The sequence below is a fragment of the Carcharodon carcharias genome, chromosome 9 (assembly GCF_017639515.1).
Source record: "Carcharodon carcharias isolate sCarCar2 chromosome 9, sCarCar2.pri, whole genome shotgun sequence".
Classification (NCBI taxonomy): Eukaryota; Metazoa; Chordata; class Chondrichthyes; order Lamniformes; family Lamnidae; genus Carcharodon; species Carcharodon carcharias.
In genome coordinates, this window is record NC_054475.1 from 8,888,213 (window position 1) to 8,906,085 (window position 17,873).

The following is a 17,873-nucleotide window of genomic DNA, read 5'->3' on the forward strand; positions in this document are numbered from 1 at the left end:
ATACAACTCGCTGCATTAAAAAAGAACCTCTCATTGCCCCTCTGGTTCTTTCGTCCACTATCTTAAATCTGTGCCCTCTGGTTACTGACCTTGCTGACACTGGAAATAATTTCTCCTTATTTACCTTATCAAAACCCCTAATCAAATTGTTTCGGAAATTCTTGTTTGTGTCTCAATTTACAAATAACACAATACTGTACCACATCACACATGCTTACCATAAGAACAACTCACTCATTTAAAGTAGTCAAATGTCCTGAAGCGCTTCACAGGAGCATTATCAAATAAAACCTAACATCAAGCCACCTAAGGAAATATTTGGGCAGGTGATGAAAAGCTTCGTTGAAAAAAGTTAGGTTTTAAGGAACATCTTAAAGGATGAGCAAGAGGTGTACAAGTCTGAGGAGGGTATTCCACAGCTTAGGAAAGTTGAGGCACACCACAATCTGCACTTATGGACAACACACTATGTCTATTATCTTCATCCCAACACATCACACTTGATAAATGTGCCACATCAGATTGCACAACAAAATATTCCCCTTGTTAACAACAGATAGCGAATGTCACGGAGGACCTTGTGAGTGAATGTTTAGGATTCCTCCTTCTTCTAACAAAGAAAAACTGATGAAATATTTACATGATAAGCCTGGTCCATTTAGGATATGTATGCTTAGCAACTAGTACAGCTTTGTACAAACAGGAATTTAATTGTTTAACTGCAGGTCAGGCAAGAAAAACCACAAGCACCATTTTGGGTGTGGTGGACAATATATCTATGGGTTATGGGGCCTGTAGCTATGGTAACTATGGTTAATGAAGCCTGTGATTATGGTGACTCCAATGTATAAAGTAGCCTGCAATTTGTGTCAAGGTGGATGATGTGGGTAGTGTATATTTAGTTAATTAGAAATTACACCCAGATGTTTGGAATTGAAGCGAGGAATGCATTGTGATGGAAACTAGTTTCTAATCATATCACAGAAAGCTGCCTAATTTTGTATGGTAGAGTCATTTTTCAACACGTCCCCATTTGTTACACTTAAGGATGGGTAAATTTGAAGGTGGTTTACATGGAACAGATGCAGTGAGTTGATGGAGATAAGGCGGTGGGAGAGGAAAGTGAATGAAGCTTGAAATTGGCTTGCTCTACTATAGCACTTTAGTCATCTGTGATTCTGGTTAATAAACACGGCTAGTCAGTCCCACCCACAAAAGCTTGGGGATAAATGCATCACTGAGCCCTACAGACTAAACGGTTCGAGGTTAACTAATCTAACCCAGAGCCAGAATGATACTGGGAATAAAAGGGTTATATTACATTACAAGGACAGGTTGCATAGACTAGGCTTTAATCTTCTAAATTCAGGGAGATACATATTGACCTAATTGAGATGTTTAAGATGAGTTGAAGGGTTGACAGGTTGGGGAATAAAGAACAAGTGGGTATAACTTTAAAATTAGAGCTAGGCTGTTCAATGGTGATGCTAGAGAGCACTTCTTCACACAAAGGGTACAAGAAATTTGGAACTCTCTCCCCCAAATAGCTATAGAGGCTGGGGTTACTTGAAAATATCAAAACTGAGAATGATAGATGTTTGTTAGCAAAGGGTTTGAGGGCTTCAGAACTAAAGCAGCTATGGGTGAAGTTGAGATGCACATCAGCCATGATCTAACTAAAACGTTGGAACAAGCTCAAGGGTCCAAATGGCCTATTCCTCTTCCTATTTTAAACAGTTTCAGCAGCAGAAGCCATTAAGAGTAGAAGACTGAGAAGGAACAAAGCAAATCATCCAGGACTTCGACTACTGATCAGTAGCCAATGTTCTCTAATGTTAAGGAGTCACTCATTGAAATACACTGCGCACTTGGCTGAAAGAGTGATTGTAAATGATTCAACATCAGGCACTGCACACAAGACATTGTCAAAGAAGGGTTTTCCTTATACATATAATACAAGACCTTCTCTGCACATTTACAGGATGCCTTCCTGTTGTAAGGAAATGACGGAAACAGCAAAATAAAATATCCCGAGGAAAGGGGTCATTTTCCTGCCGTTTCCCTTGTTGCTCACAGCTGTGGTTGTTTTTTTTAAAACCTTTTTTAGTGAGTGGGGGAATACAGGGTGTGGCTCTGGCTGGCATGAGGTAGTGCAGGGAACATAAAATATCTCATGGGGCTATTTGAAGAAAAGCAATTGAGTTCTTCTGGTGTCCTGGGCAATGGTTAACCCCTAATCATTACAGCTAATATAGATTATTTGGTCATTTATCTCATTTGCTGTCCACAAAGTGGTTACTCTGTGCCTGCAAAACAGCAGTGACTACACTTAAAAATAAATTAAAGATGGTGAAGCACTTTGTGATCTTCTAAGGACTAAAGGTGCTATATAATTGCAAGATGTCTTTCTTTCCTTGTTTCTTCCAAGATGTAATACTTCATGTGCCTCTAATTTGAAATACATTGACAAGATTAGTCGTCACATTCCCTTTAATTTCAAATGCTAGTTACAGGCTCAGTGGGGTTTAACGGGAGCTGAATTTTCTTTCCTCTCTACTCACCAATTTTCTCTTCTTGTCCCTTCTCCTGAAGATGGTGACTTCTTGCTGAGGTATAGGTCCATATGCACCAGTCCCACTCCGTGTCTAGCCCAAATGGCCATTATTCATGTGTGAGTTGGTGGCTATTCAATGTTGCTGTTCACTCCTCTCCCATCCACATCTGCTGCATGCAGAAACTGACACACACACACACACACACACACACACACACACACAAACACACGCATGACTTCAACTGCTTGCCATCTTAATTCTCATCCCATTCTCAAGATGACTACCCTGTCCTTGTCCTTTGACACCAACACAATGAAGCTCATACAAGCTGGGAGGACAGTACCACATCTTTCGAATAGGCACTTTACAACCTTCCAGCTTCAACATGGAGTTTAAATTTAGGTCACAATCACTGCTCCCATGTTCTTTGACATGGGTGTGTTGGTAACAGCTTTGCTGTAACCATTTGCCACAGACCTTTCCCTTTAATCTTTCTTCCCCAATCCTCCCCATCTCCGGCTCTGAACTTGCTTAGAAACTCTTGTAAAATCTCTAAAATTTTCCAAGTCTGGTGAAAGATAATAGGCCTGAAATTTTGTTCCTTCTCTTCATAGATGCTGCCTGATCTGCTGAACGATGCCAACAGTTTGCATTTTAATTTCTAGGGAGGGAGTCAGATTTTTAAAAATGCTTTTGTGCAGCTACCACGAGTCATTTTTGGAGCACCCTAATGAAAAGAATAATTAACCAGAATAAATCATTCTTAAAATAGCCTGAACATTAACAACAGCATAACAATGATTGGGGCTGAGCGGAAGTATTAAAGGAGCATTACTGCTGTTAACTGGAAATGTTTGGAGACCAGGCGACATATATTTGCGAACATCCTACCATTTGAAATGGTGTTGGTTCTTATACCCTTAAGAAGCTCCAAGTAGGGCTTTGGAATGGCCAACCTCCAACAGCTGTTCTTCCATTTCCTCACAGAATATCAACAGCCTTCAGTATTATCATAACAAAGCTCTTACCAGAAGAGGGACTTCTTCTGCATCACTTCCTTCAGGGACTTCCTCGATGCATCATCCAGGCTACTGAAGTCATATTTGGGACTGAATTCTGCTGGGGGAGGGGTTATGAACTTGACTTCAAACGCAGAAGTAGGAAAGTCAATCTGGAAATAAAAGGGTGAAAAGTAATGTCACATAAAAGCAAAATAGTGCGGATGCCGAAAATCTGAAATAAAAACAGAAATTGCTGGAAAAACTCAGGCAGCATCTGTGGAGAGAAACAGTTAATGTTTCAGGATGAGTGACCTTTCATCAGGTCCCACATGAAAGGTCACTCCCGATTAAAGGTCACTTGAAAAGTATTGTCCCTTACTTTGCTGAGCAAAAGTACAAAACACTTTACCCTATATCAGGGATATAATCTGAATTGATCCGAAGCCAACGAGAGAGTCAAATTTCTGGCCCCAAAGCCCCAAGTGAAGTATACAAATTTATGGCCTGGAAGCTGCTGCTCTCATCCAACATGCCTGATACTAATGGTGCCTTAATATAAACATCTGCTCAGTATCCTCATGTGAGGTGGTTAATGGTCCAATATGACTTGACACACAGTTGCAGCAAAACAAGGCTTCAATTATCCCTCTCACCACCAAACTGACTGCTTTATTTGCCTACACAACAATGACAGCACTTTAAAAGTCATTCATTGGCTATGAAGTATGTTGGGATGCCTTGAGAATGTGATAGGGTGCTTTGTAAATGCAAGCTTTTTAAAAAAAATTCTATTCTGTATCCAGCCAAGGATTTGAACAGAAAATGCAATGAATCCTCTTTGTTGTGAGGTATCTTGTCAAATGCTTTCTAAATATCAATGCGTTCAAAATTATCAAGGATTTTGATAGTTTCTCTCTCTCTCTATTCTATCTACATGGCAGGTGGGTCGGTAACCAGAGGGCACAGATTTCAGTTAATTAGCTAAAGAACCAGATGGGGTTCGAGGAAACAATTCATTATGTAGCGAGTGGTTAAGATCTGAGACACAGCCTGAAAGGGTGTTGAAGCAGATTCAATAGTAGCTTTGTAAAGGGAATTGGATATGAATTTGAAAAGGAAAAATTTGCAGGGAAAGTGCAGGGGAGTGGGACCAATCATATAGCTCTTTCGTAGGTATAATGGGCAAATGGCCCCCTATCATGCATGTAAGATTTTATGTTTAATCTTATCTAAATGCCAATTATCTTAAACTCTGAGTTCAATAAATTTATGATGCTTATAGCATCATAAATACATAACAACTTGGAATCATTACCCATATCGCTCAAAAGTATTCTCAAACTCTTTCCGTGTCCACCAATATTGGCATTCTCCCCCAGACTAACAGACCTGATGAGTTCCAGAGCTTTACATCTGATCCTGGTGATTTTCTGATATTACCTCATGCCCATTGTTCATTTTGGCGAAAGTCCCTCTTTACTTAAACAGTAGCCAAATTTCCTTAAACAACTTAAGAACCAGAACACTGGCCTCTATTTTCATTGAGGTGATGCCTGGAATGCTTAACTGCAACAGTTTTCATCAGCAGGTTCCATTCATCTTATAACTTGGTTTGTAAGTTTCAATTTAAAAAAAATAAAATTTAAACACTGCAGTGGATATTGAGATAATCAAACTGTTGAAAACTTAGCCTCCCCCAAAACTGGAAACAATGCTGACTAGATTGTATTGGGATATCCAGGTTTAGATATCCAAAAAGGAATGCTATTGCGTTACTAATCTATGGAATTTCAAGGGTCCGCAAGCCACCACGGCAGCAATATTAATTTTAATAACAACTTGTATTTATACAGTAACATAAAAACAAAATACTGCAGATGCTGGAAATTTGAAATAAAAAAAATGCAGGAAAAGCTTAACAGGTCTGGCAGCATCTGTGCAGAGCGAAAGAGAGTTAATGTTTCAAGTCCGTATGACTTTTCAGAGCTGAAGAGTCATACAGACTGGAAACGTTAACTCTGTTTCTCTTTCCACAGATGCTGCCAGAGCTGCTGAGTTTTTCCAGCATTTTCTGTTTTTATTATTGTATTTATACGGCACCTTTAATATTATAAAACGTCCTTAAGTCCTTCCATAGGAGCTATATAACGCAAAATTTGACACCAAGTCACGTAAGGAGATATTAGGGTAAATGGCCAAAAGCTTGTTTGAAAAGCTAGATTTTAAGGAGTGCCTTAAAGGAGGAAAGAGAGGTAGAGAAGCGGAGAGGTTGAGGGAGGGAATCCAAAGCTAAGGACCTAAACAGCTGAAGGCACAGCCATCAATAGCACTGCAATTAAAACTGGGGACATTCAAGAGACCAGGTTTAGAAGAGGGCAGATAGATATCACAAAGGGGGCCAACTGATAGACACAAGAAGACTACTGATCTCCACTGACCAGGAAATTTCCAGGTTTAACTTTTTCATCGAGTTCTTTGAGGAAGTAACAAGTAACATGGATAAATGGGGACCTGTGGATGTGCTGTACTTCGATTTCCAGGTGGCGTTCAACAAGGTGCCACATTAAAGGTTACTATACAAAATAAGACCTCATGGTGTAGGGCATAACATTTTAGCATGGATAGAGGATTGGTTAGCCCACAGAAAACAGAATGGCGTAAATGGATCATTTTTGTGTTTGCAAGACATGTCATAAAACTATCATTTTTTATAATATTATTGTGGGATATTGTGATGTAAGAGTGTGTGTGTGTGTGTTTAACTGAATTAAGTCATTTAGGGATGGATAGACTGCACGGTTGAAATTATTCAAAAGAGTTAGGTGTAAAAAGGTATCTGAAATGTTAATGAGTGAGCTAGGGTAAAGTCAGCAGATAGGGTGTGAATTAAATTTGCATTTTTATACAAGGGGAAAAGTTGTTGGATTTTCAAAAAGATAAGGCTTTTATGACTGGCAAGGTAAAAAGGGCAAGGTTATTACGTTGATTTTTCCCAGAACTACTGACCATAATAACAACATAAAAGATTTTTGTATTATAGGAAAAGTGAATTCCAAAGACATGGGGGAACAATGGGATTTACAGATTAAAGAAGAAATATGTTTAAAGAAGGATGGCAGGCTGTATGCAGAGTGGCTGTGTGAGATCTGAAAGGTACAACATGTGAAGCAGACTTTGGGAAAAGCCTCCAGCCATTTTGCAAAGTTTGCTGTTCCAGAAACCAAAGTTTTGTTAAAAGCCTTTGAAATTCCATTGTCAAGTGGGTGCTGTGGTAACCTTGCTGGATTGTCTCTATAAATTTAAAATCTATTTTGGCCTGTTGCCTTAAAAGGGGGTTGGGAATCTGGTTAATTAACAATTTTGGGAATTGTTATAATATTAAGTAACTGTGTAACTATAATCTTGCATATATGTTTTTTTGTTAATGAGTGTCTTAATTTAATTTTTTAAATTTCTAAAGGTATTAGTGGACTCATTACTTCTGATTTAAGCGCACAAGCCTTCTCGCAATAAATATAAATTGCAAAAACGTTGTGAGAGCGTGAGCTTGTGCATTTGGTCAGCCTGGCAAATACCACCTGCCACATCATAACAGAAGTAACGAGTGAAATGTCACAGGGATCAGTGCTGAGGCCTCAACTAAGTACAACCTAAATTAATGACTTGAATGGTGGGATTGAATGTATGGTTTCTCAATTTGCTGATGACACAAAGATGGGTAGGAAAGTAAGTTTTGAAGAGGACATAAGTCTGCAAAGAGATATAGATAGGTTAAGTGAGCAGGCAAAAACTTGGCAGATGGAGTATAATGTGGGAAAATGTGAACTTGTCCACTTTGGCAGGAATAAAAAAGCAGCATACAGTTTAAATTGGGAGAGATTGCAGAACTCTTGAGGTACAGAGGGATCTGGGTGTCCTGGTATGTAAATCATAAAAAGTTAGTATGCGAGTACAGCAAGTGATTAGGATGGCAAATGGAATGTTGTTGTTTATTGCAAGGGGAATGTAATATGAAAGGGGGGATGTTTTACTACAGTTGCATAAGGTATTGGTGAGACCACATCTGGACTACAGTGCACAGTTTTGGTCTTCGTAGTTAAGAAATGTCATAATTGCATAGAAGCAGTTCGAAAAGGTTCACTCAACTGATTCCCGGAATGAGGGGGTTATCCTATGAGGAAAGGTTGGGCCGGCACCCAATGAAGTTTAGAAAAAGAGATGACCTTACTGAATCATACAAGATCCTGAGGAGACTTGACAGGGTGGATGTTTAAAGGACATATCCCCCTTGCGGGAGAGACTAGAGCTAAGGGACACAGTTTAAAAATAAGGGGCCTCCCATTTAAGACGGAAATGAGAATTTTTTTTTCTTTCAGTGGGTCGCGAGTCTGTGGAATTCTCTTCACCAGAGAGCAGTGGAAGCAGGCTCATTGAATATTTTTAGGTTGAAAGGTTATCCATGGGTAGGCAGGAAAGTAGAGTTGAGGCCACAATTAGATTGGCCACGATCTTATTGAATGGCAGATCAGGCTTGAGGGGCCGAATGGCCTACTCTTGCTCCTGACTTGTATGTTCATGTGTTCTTCTTTGTTCAATTAGCAAGATCAAAACACAACAAGTGGGGTCTCTGTAATTGACCAGGATCATGGATCAGATTCCCGATTATAATCTCATGGCTGCTGAAAAATAAATGTATGTGGATAGAGGGTGAGTGCAGGGTTTGGCTCAGCTGGGTTATCTCCCAAAGTCAAGTGGCCTGCCAATGCTCACTTCCCATGCGCATGCATGCAGAATAATTTTCTGCATGAGTTGAGAGGATCACGCTGTATATCGTTCCACAGGCAATCTGACTCATCAACCTGAGGGAAAGCAGGACGGAAACTTGAAAATAAAAAAATGAACACATTGAGCCATATATACTAACATCAACTTTAAATAAATACATCACAGCAAAGTGAATTAATTATTTGGATGAATTGTTTTTGATGAATTTGCTGCAATTTTGATGGGCTCAAGCATATTTGAGCACAATATTATTTTTCTTTATTTCCTTTATGTGTACGCATATACATGCACACACACACTCAAACACAAAACAGCAATATTTGGACAACGAGATTGGCCTTGTGTGGAGCAGTGTATCACATTCCAAAGCATCTGCAGGAAAATGCACTGCACAAAACAGTCAAAGCGCCATTGCTGCACACCTATTCAATCTCCCTTGCAGGAACTTCTTGCTTTCAGTATGCCTCTAAAGCAGAGGTTAGATGTCGTAAGGCGGATCCGAGTCTGAGCTTTGACAGGACTCTGTTCAATACAGCTGGTTCAGGTCATTACACTACAACATTTGAGTTGCCAACAAGTTTTTTTGTTCCAGTCCTTGATTTGATCATGATTTGCGCTGGTCATTCAGAAATCTGATCTACTCATTAGAATTATATATTTAAAAAACAGGGGGGAGGTGTGGGGGGGGGGGGGGGGGGGGGGGGGGGGGGGGGAGAAAGGTGGTGGGGGACTGCTTGTGCAACAATGTAAAATCCATTAATTTTTAAAAATTCAGATCATTTAATCAACCGTTTACATCCCATGGCTCACTCCAATAGATTAGATTGTTAAAACAAGTGAAGGGGCAGTGCAGTAAGTTCCAATGTAATCAGAATCACTGGGCAGTATAATCACAAGAAATGACAAGTATCACCAAAGAAATAGAGGACTTCCTTAAAATAATTCTACAGCCCTTTAAAATTTGATCTTCCTCACATTAGCTCTGCACATTCCCAGAACACTGTACTGAGCGGCCAGCCTGGATTATGTGTTTACATGTTCATTGTGCTGGAGTGGGACGTAAACCGACAACCTTCTGACTCAGAGGCGGGAGTGCAATGGTTGAACACTACTACAGCACTACTGTGAAACCATTAGCACACTTTGGTGAGCAAAGTCCAACCAAACAATTGGCTGAGGTACATTGGCACTGCAATCAATCAGAGAGCACATCACTGCTGTAAAGGTGGAAAATGTTAAATTTTTAAAAAGTTAAAGTGCATGTCAGCATAATTGAGGCTGCATGAGATGCCAGATTGATTTTGAAACATTTTACACGCTTCAAACAAAAAACTTCAAAAGCAAATGAAGAGTTAAAAGGAATGGTCTCCTGAAGGAAGGAATCATAGCTGATCCTCCTCACTGCCACATCAGCACACAAGGCAGGGAAAGCCAGTAGAAGCAGTACGGAATCCTCATTGTTAGCAGTCTGTTTTATCAGACCCATAGGGGAACCTTCTACTTTCAGATCTCAAATGTTTTCTCAACAAATCCAACCAAAGCTTTTGTTATTCTTTGGAGCTTAAGATGGACTGAAAAGATTTAGCTGCCATCCCTCAGCTCCCTAATGCTTTCTACTTTTTGTTCCCCTTCGCAGGTTGGCATACATCACACCCCAGAGTAAAGATCAAGAGAGAGGCCTGGTCAGAACCCAGCTAAACGCTGCTTAAAAACCGACAGGCAGAAGCTGAGCACACATGCAGGGTCCGCTCACCCTCTGATTTCACTTTAATGTTCAGCATATTCAAGCTCCAAGTTCAGTTTAAGTAAAGACAAGAAAGAACTTATACTTATATCTCATGCATGGCCCGAAGACATCCCAAAGCACTTCACCTCCAACGAGGTGCTTTTGAAGTGAGGTGATGCAGGAAACAAAGCAACCAATTTGTACACAGCAAAGTTCCCCCAAACAGCAACGTTATAATAACAAAACAAAAACTAAAATACCTGGAAAAGCTCAGCAGGTCTGGCAGCATCTGCGGAGAGGGACACACAGTTAACGTTTCGAGTCCCCTTTCCGATTTTTCCCCTTCCTTTTTGTTTTTTTCCAATAATTTATATAGATTTTTCTTTTCCCACCTATTTCCATTATTTTTAATTGTATTTCCATCTATTGTTTTATCTCTACCTTTTCGCCTTTTTCGATTCCTTCACCCCACCCCACCCCCACTAGGGCTATCTGTACCTTGCTTGTCCTGCTTTCTACCCTTAATTAGCACATCCCTTACATAATATCACCACCTTCAACACCTCTTTGTCCTTTTGTCTGTGACATCTTTTGGTTATCTCGACCTATCACTGGCCTCCTATCCAGCTCTTCTTGTCCCACCCGCCCCCCCCCCACTTAAACCAGCTTATGTTTCACCCCTTTTCTATTTTTCCTTAGTTCTGTTGAAGAGTCATACGGACTCGAAACGTTAACTGTGTTCCTCTCCGCAGATGCTGCCAGACCTGCTGAGTTTTTCCAGGTATTTTTGTTTTTGTTTTGGATTTCCAGCATCCGCAGTTTTTTTGCTTTTATTATAGCAATGTTATAATGACCAGATAACCTGTTTTAGTGACACTGCTTGGAAAATGAAATGGCAATGGTGCTAACAGATGATCTGCTGCAGTTTATTTTTCAGTTTTTAACATTTACAAAGGTTGAGAGTTCAAATCCCACTTCAGGACTTGAGCAAAAATATCAAAAGCTGACATTCCAGTTCAGTACGGAGGAGGTGCTACACAGTCCAAGGTGCCTTCTTTCAGATGAGATGTTAAATCAATTTCCCTCTCAGGTGGGCATAAAGATCCCATGGCATGATGTCAAAGGATAGCAAGGATTTGTCCCTGGTATCCGGGCCAATTTTTCTCTTTCAACTAGTATCAGTAAAAAAAAAGACTATTTAACCATTATGATGTTACAATACAACTGTGACTCCTGAAGGTGGTGGTGTGGTGGAATTGTCACTGGACTAGTCACCCAGGGTAATGCTCTGGGGAGCTCGATTCGAATCTCACCATGGCAGATGGTGGAATTTGAATTCTACCAATAAAAACTTGGAATTAAACAAACAGTCTCATTGTCGATTGTCATAGAACTAGGAGCAGGAGTAGGCCATTTGGCCCTTCAAGGCTTCTCCGCCATTCAATATGATCATGGCTGATCCTCCATCTCAACGCCTTATTCCCACTTTCTCTCCATACCCATTGATGCCCCTATTTTCCAAAAAATTATCAATTTCTTTCCTGAATATAATCAGTGACCCTGCCTCCACAGCCTTCTGTGGTAGAGAATTCCACAGGTTGACCACCCTCTTAGTGAAAAAATATTTCTTCATCTCAGTCCTAAATGGCCTGCCCTGTATCCTGAGACTTAACAACCAGGGGAAACATCCTCCCTGCATCTAGTCTGTCTAGCCCAGTTAGAATTGTATACATCTCAATAGGATCCCCTCTCATTCTTCTAAACTCTAGTGAATACAGGCCCAGACGAACCAATCTCTCCTCATACAACAGTCCTGCCATCCACGGTATCAGCCTAGTGAACCTTTGTTGTACTTCCTCTATGGCAAGTATATCCTTTCTTAGGTAGGGAGACCAAAACAGCATGCAGTACTCCAGGTGTGGTCTCACCGAGGCCTTGTATAACTGCAGTAAGGCATCCCTATTTCTGAACTCAAATCCTCTTGCAATGAAGGCCAACATACCGTTAGCCTTCCTAATTGCTTGCTGCACCTGCCTGTTTACTTTCATTGACTGGTGTACAAGGACACCCAGATCCCTTTGTATATCCACATTTCCCAATGTATCACCATTTAAATAATACTCTGCCTTTCTGTTTTTCACACCAGTGTACAACTTCACATTTATCCATGTTATACTGCATCTGCCATGTGTTTGCCCACATGCACTTGTCTAAATCACCCTGAAGCCTCCTTGCAGCCTCCTCACAACCTTGCCCAGTTTTGCGTCATCAGAAAACTTGGAAATATTGCATTTGGTTCCCTCATCCAAGTCATTTATATACATCGTGAATAGCTGAGGCCCAAGCACTGATCCCTGCAGTACACCGCTAGACACCGCCTGCCACCCGGAAAAACACCCATTTATTCACACTCTCTGTTTCTGGTCTGCCAACCAATTCTCAATCCATGCCAGTATATTGCCCCTGATCCCATGTGCTTTAATTTTGCCCACTAGCCTCTTATGTGAGACCTTATCAAAAGCCTTCTTGAAATCTAATACACCACATCCACTGGTTCTCCCTTATCTATTCTACTAGTTACATCCTCAAAAAACTCCAATAGCTTAGTTAAGCACAATTTCTCCTTGATAAACCCAAGCTGACTTTATCTAATCCCATTAATGCTATCCAAGTGTTCTGTTACCACGTCTTTTATAAAAGACTCTAGCTTTTTCCCCACTCCTAACGTGAGGCTAACTGGTCTATAATTCTGTTTTTTTCTCTCCCTTCTTTTTTAAATAGTGGGTTTACATTTGCTGCCCTTCAATCTGTAGGAACTGCTCCAGAGTCTATAGAATTTTGGAAGATGACCACCAATGCATCCAATATTTCCAGGGCCACTTCCTTTAGTATTCTGAGATGCAGATTATCAGGCCCTGGAGATTTTTTAGCCTGTTTGCCTCTCAGGTGAATATACGAGTTCCCATGGCATTATTCCAAGATGATCTTGGGAGTTCTCCACTTTTCAATTAAAACTGCTAAATCAGATTACCTCACTCCATTGTGTAAATTGGTAAATGCATTTTGCTACACTTCAAGTGACTATGTTTCAAAAGCACTTCAATGGCTGCAAATGTGCTGCAAAATCCAGAGACCATGAGAGGTGTCACATAAATACAAGTTCCTGCTTGGTAACGAAGGAGTCAAATACATGAACAGGCCCAAAGCTTCAGTCAAACCAATAAAACCTATTCTGCATGAACAATTAAATATTTAAATCAATACAATACCTTGCCCTATCCATCCTCAAATCAACAGAGCACAATTTCAAATATTTGAGAACAATCATCTGCTCATTATGTGCGTGCAGTTTAAGGCCAGAGGCATAGAGATAAAGCAATGGACAGGATTAAGAAAGAGAACAAAGAAAAACTCCAAGGCGAGACTCTCCAGCTGGGACAGGAAGAACTGTACCCACTTGCCAAACCCAGGTTTGGGATCTTCAAAGCCCAAGGCTTTGAGCAAACTGGATTCATCTGGAACAGACTGAAAGTATGAAGTGATGTGGATTATACCATCATAATCCAACACTCAAAAATATTAGGTCACACCCCATGTTGGAGGTTTGATAGAGGTATTCAAAATCATGAAGGGTCTGGGCAGAGTAGATAGGGAGAAACTGTTCCCATTGGTGGAAGGGTCGATAACGAGAGGACGCAGGCTGAAGGTAATTGGCAAAAGAGGAAATGGCGACATGAGGAAAATTTTTTTGTTTACACACAGCAAGTGGTTAGAATCTGGAATGCACTGGGTGGAGGCAGGTTCAATCATGGCATTGGATCATTATCTGAAAAGGAAAACCATGCAGGACTACGGGGGAAAGGCAGGGGAGTGCTGCTAGGTGAATTGATGTTGCAGAGAGCTGGTAGAAGCATGATGGGCTGAATGGCCCCCTTCTGTGCTCTAACTATTCTGTGATATTTCCAGAGCTGTGGCTACTAGGCGACAGTTCTATTAAAATTGCAATTCATTTAAAAGTGCAAAAAAAATGACCTGCTGTTAAACAGCTTCAACTTGCAATTGTTTTATGTTACAATGAGAAGGTATTTAGTTCATGCATGCAGCAACTAAAACATTAATGGTACTCATTTGAGCCCCAGAGGCAGAGTGAAGCGGTGAACAAAGCACTTTCCTATGGTAAAGAAAAAAAGGAGGGAAGTTCTCTCAGACTTGTCTGGTGGAAACATTTGCAGTCAGCTCCAAAGTATTCCTGGGAAGGATGTGAGGTCAGTTACCTATTTTATTGGTCCAGCAATGGAGTATGGGGTAGGGGACAGGTGGAAATAATCAACTTATTAATATATTGAAGATGTCATTTTGGTGTACATTTCTGATCTACAAAACCTTAATTCCAGTCATCGTGTTTTTTTGTCACACTTTTATGTTAACATTTTCCATTACAAACTCCTATGTCAATATTTCCAATAAGGAGTCTGTACAAACCTGTCATGCTGTAATTACACCCTCCTACCAGTAGTGGTGCTTTATGGCCTGTTCTGTATCTCCCAGCTCTAAGCTTAACATTGCAGGCTCCAACCAACTCTTGCTTCCCCAAGCCACTGCAGGATTTGCTGGTTAATGATAAACATCAATAAATCTGAACTAGTATAAAGAAACAAGGCTACGAAGGGAGGACCGAACTCTCTCTCCATTCTATGGCCTCTAACCCTATTTCATCAGAGGACTATGCTTGATCTTGATTTTTTAAAGTGCAATGCAGCAAGAAATCAATCAATCCTTTGTTAAAATAAGAAATTGGACAACTGTTATGTGGTTAACACTTCTGCCCCATACAGGAATCTGACACTTATTCTAAACAGAAAACAGTTGTTTGGAAAAATGCCACAGGGTTTCAATATCTTCAGCCAGAAGCCAAAAAGTCTTTAATAAGGCCTTGCTCCCACCAGAAATTCTCAGCGTTTTTATGACAAATTTACAAAATCACATACTTTGTTCTACTTCACAATAGAAGATCTTTTCAACCAAATGTTTTCACTAGTTTTGGGGGTATTGGAAGAATACAATGATCCTCTCCCTGCACACTGGGCGTAAGACACAAACCCTTTTTGTGTGGCATGTGTTCTCTAGCTGTGCAACACACTGTTAATTTTCCAAAGAATTATGCTCATAAATAAAAAAGTACTTTTTTTGGGTGCCAGAATTTTGCCATAAAGGTTTTACAAGCACAGCGGAAGAGCATTAACCAGGGACAGCAATGTAATTCTAACCAGAATATACAGCATAAAATGGAAATAATGATGCTCTAATAATAGTGGAGATAAAATGATAAACAGCAAGCGGGAATTCTTCCTCACTCAGCTATAGCATGCAATTTAAAACAATCCTACCGAGTACAGCTTCCATCCCACCAGTCTCACTTCCAGTATCAAGAAGTACTGCCTAATTGGAAATACATTCAGTTGAGAGTATAAACTGTTAAATGCCAGCGTGATTCAGTAATGGAAATTTTGCTCAGTCAGAAGGTTGAGTCTTCGAGTTCCACTCCATTCAGGCACATAATATGCACAATGAATTATTCCTCCTCGACCTCTCGTTAGTCATTAGTATCCTCAATTTCCCAATCCTCCTTCAAAACCTCTCCAATGCCCTCGCTTGGTTTTACGCTGGCTGTTTGAGCTTACAGACAGCATTCCTTCAATGGCTTCTTTTCTTACTTCTTGCACTGTCACCTCGAAAAGCCAGCAAGGATCCCTCCTTTGCTGCCTCCTTCATCATCTTCAGTCTGTCTCTTGGTGGCATTATTCACAGCAAACTTCCACACATACACTGCATCCAGCTCTACCTCTCCTTCTCCATCTTAGCCAATCCATTGGGATCGAGGATATCTTGCTTCCTTGCCAGTTCGATGGGTTCTGAAATGACTGATAAGTCCAGTGTACGATCTGCAGGCTCTGCCACATGTGGGGCAGGCCGTGCTTGAAGGGTTGGGTAGATGGGCTGTCTGGAAGTTTGTACACTCCCTCCGATACCTTGACTTCGCCACTGCACGTTCATGACAAAAATCGCTCAATGTGCTCGGTGCCTTCCTAAGTGAGCCTTCTCCATTTTGATTGCTCACAAGCCAGGATCTCCCATGAGTCATTGGGAATGTTTGACCACTTCAGGGATACTTTGAGGATACCCCTAAAGCATTTCTGCTATCCTCCTCGGAGATTCACACAGCGACTGAGCTCCAAATAGAGCAATTACTTCGCAAGTCTAGTGTCAGGCATACAAATGACATGTTCTGCCCAGCAGAGTTGGTTTTGAGAGATTAGCATGTCAATGCTAGGCAAGTTGGCCTGGGAGAGGATGCTGCTGTTGGACCACCTTTCTTGCCACCGATTTTGATTTACCTTGCCACCACTTTTCTCAACTCCTCCACTGTCTCTGCTGTCAGACTGCTTTTCCACCACCTAGTCTTCCTACTTCTAAACACTATGACCAAAGCCATTGTCTTCAATCTCTGCCACAAATTTTGTACCCTTGCCACTAATTCCATCTCCTTCCCTGACCACTGTCTTAGCCTGAATCAGATTGTTTATAATCTCAAATCCTACTGATTTGCGGACCTCATACCCCCTCTGTCTCAAAGATCATCTCTAACATTGCTCATCACCATTCCTACCTCAGCCCATCTGCTGCCAAAACCTTCATCCAAACCTTTACTTCAAGACTCAATTAATCCAATGCTCTGTGACAGCCTCACTCTGACATCCAAAGAGAGCAAATCTGGAACATGTCTGGCTTAGCCATCTATCTCCTCCAGACCTCACTCTCCTCTGCCAAAATGGCCTCTTATTGTCCAATCCTTGCATGTGCAATGATAACCCTAGGCTTATTTTCTATACTACCAACTGTTTTTTTAAACTTCTCTCCCTTGCCCTCCACCCTTATTTGTAATGACAATGTTCTGTTCAGCATCCATAAACTTCAGTTCATCCATAACTCTTGTTGGTCATGTCCTATTATGCATCAAGTCACATTCATCCATCACCCTCGTGTTTAGATGCCTCCATGGCCATGTCTCCCCTTATCTCTGCAGCCTCCTCCAGTCCTACAGTATCTTGCACTCTCCATTCCTCTCACTCTTGCTGCTGCCTCTTACACATCAACTGTCTTGTTTTGTTGCACCGTTGGTTGTCAGGCCTTCAACGATCTAGGTCCCACCCACTGAAATCCTCTACCTCTGAGTCTCTTACTCTACCTTTAGGAACTTCCTTAAAAACCATCTCTGTCAAGCTTTTAGTCATACCTCTTAACTTTCTTACTTTGGCTCGATGAATCAGCTTCCATTATGCCTCTACAAAAAAGGTGCTGTATAAATGTAAATATTGTTGTTGTTTTAAGTCCCCCTTTCTTCTTTCCCTCTGATGGATTTCTCCTTATGGCATTGACTCCCCTTCCTTCTTTGAGCTACTCAAAAGGAAATTATACAGTGCATTGTTCTTTTACATAGAATATAGAGCACAAAAAAAATGCCACTTGGGCTCCACAAGTGTTTGAGTTGTGGCATAGTGGTATTGTCACTGGACTAGTGTTCTAGAGACCCAGGGTAATGCTCTGGGGACCAGAATCCCACCATGGCTGATGGTGAAATTTGAATTCAATGAAAATCTGGAATTAAAAGTCTGATGATGACCATGAAACCATTGCTGATTGTTGTAAAAACTCATCTGGTTGACTAATGTCCTTTAGGGAAGGAAATCTGCTGTCCTTACCTGGTCTGGCCTACATGTGACTCCAGTCCTACAGCAACATGCTGAT

At 40.9% G+C, this 17,873-nt stretch overlaps 1 protein-coding gene across 1 annotated transcript in view; it reads right to left on the reverse strand.

Moving 5' to 3' along the window:
• Nucleotides 1-17,873, reverse strand: part of pik3c2b (phosphatidylinositol-4-phosphate 3-kinase, catalytic subunit type 2 beta) — a 159,549-nt gene that overhangs the window by 61,844 nt on the left and 79,832 nt on the right. Inside the window, exon 15 of the mRNA XM_041195258.1 lies at nt 3,584-3,726. Coding sequence (XP_041051192.1) covers nt 3,584-3,726 — 143 coding nt within the window. The remainder of the gene's footprint in view (nt 1-3,583; nt 3,727-17,873) is intronic.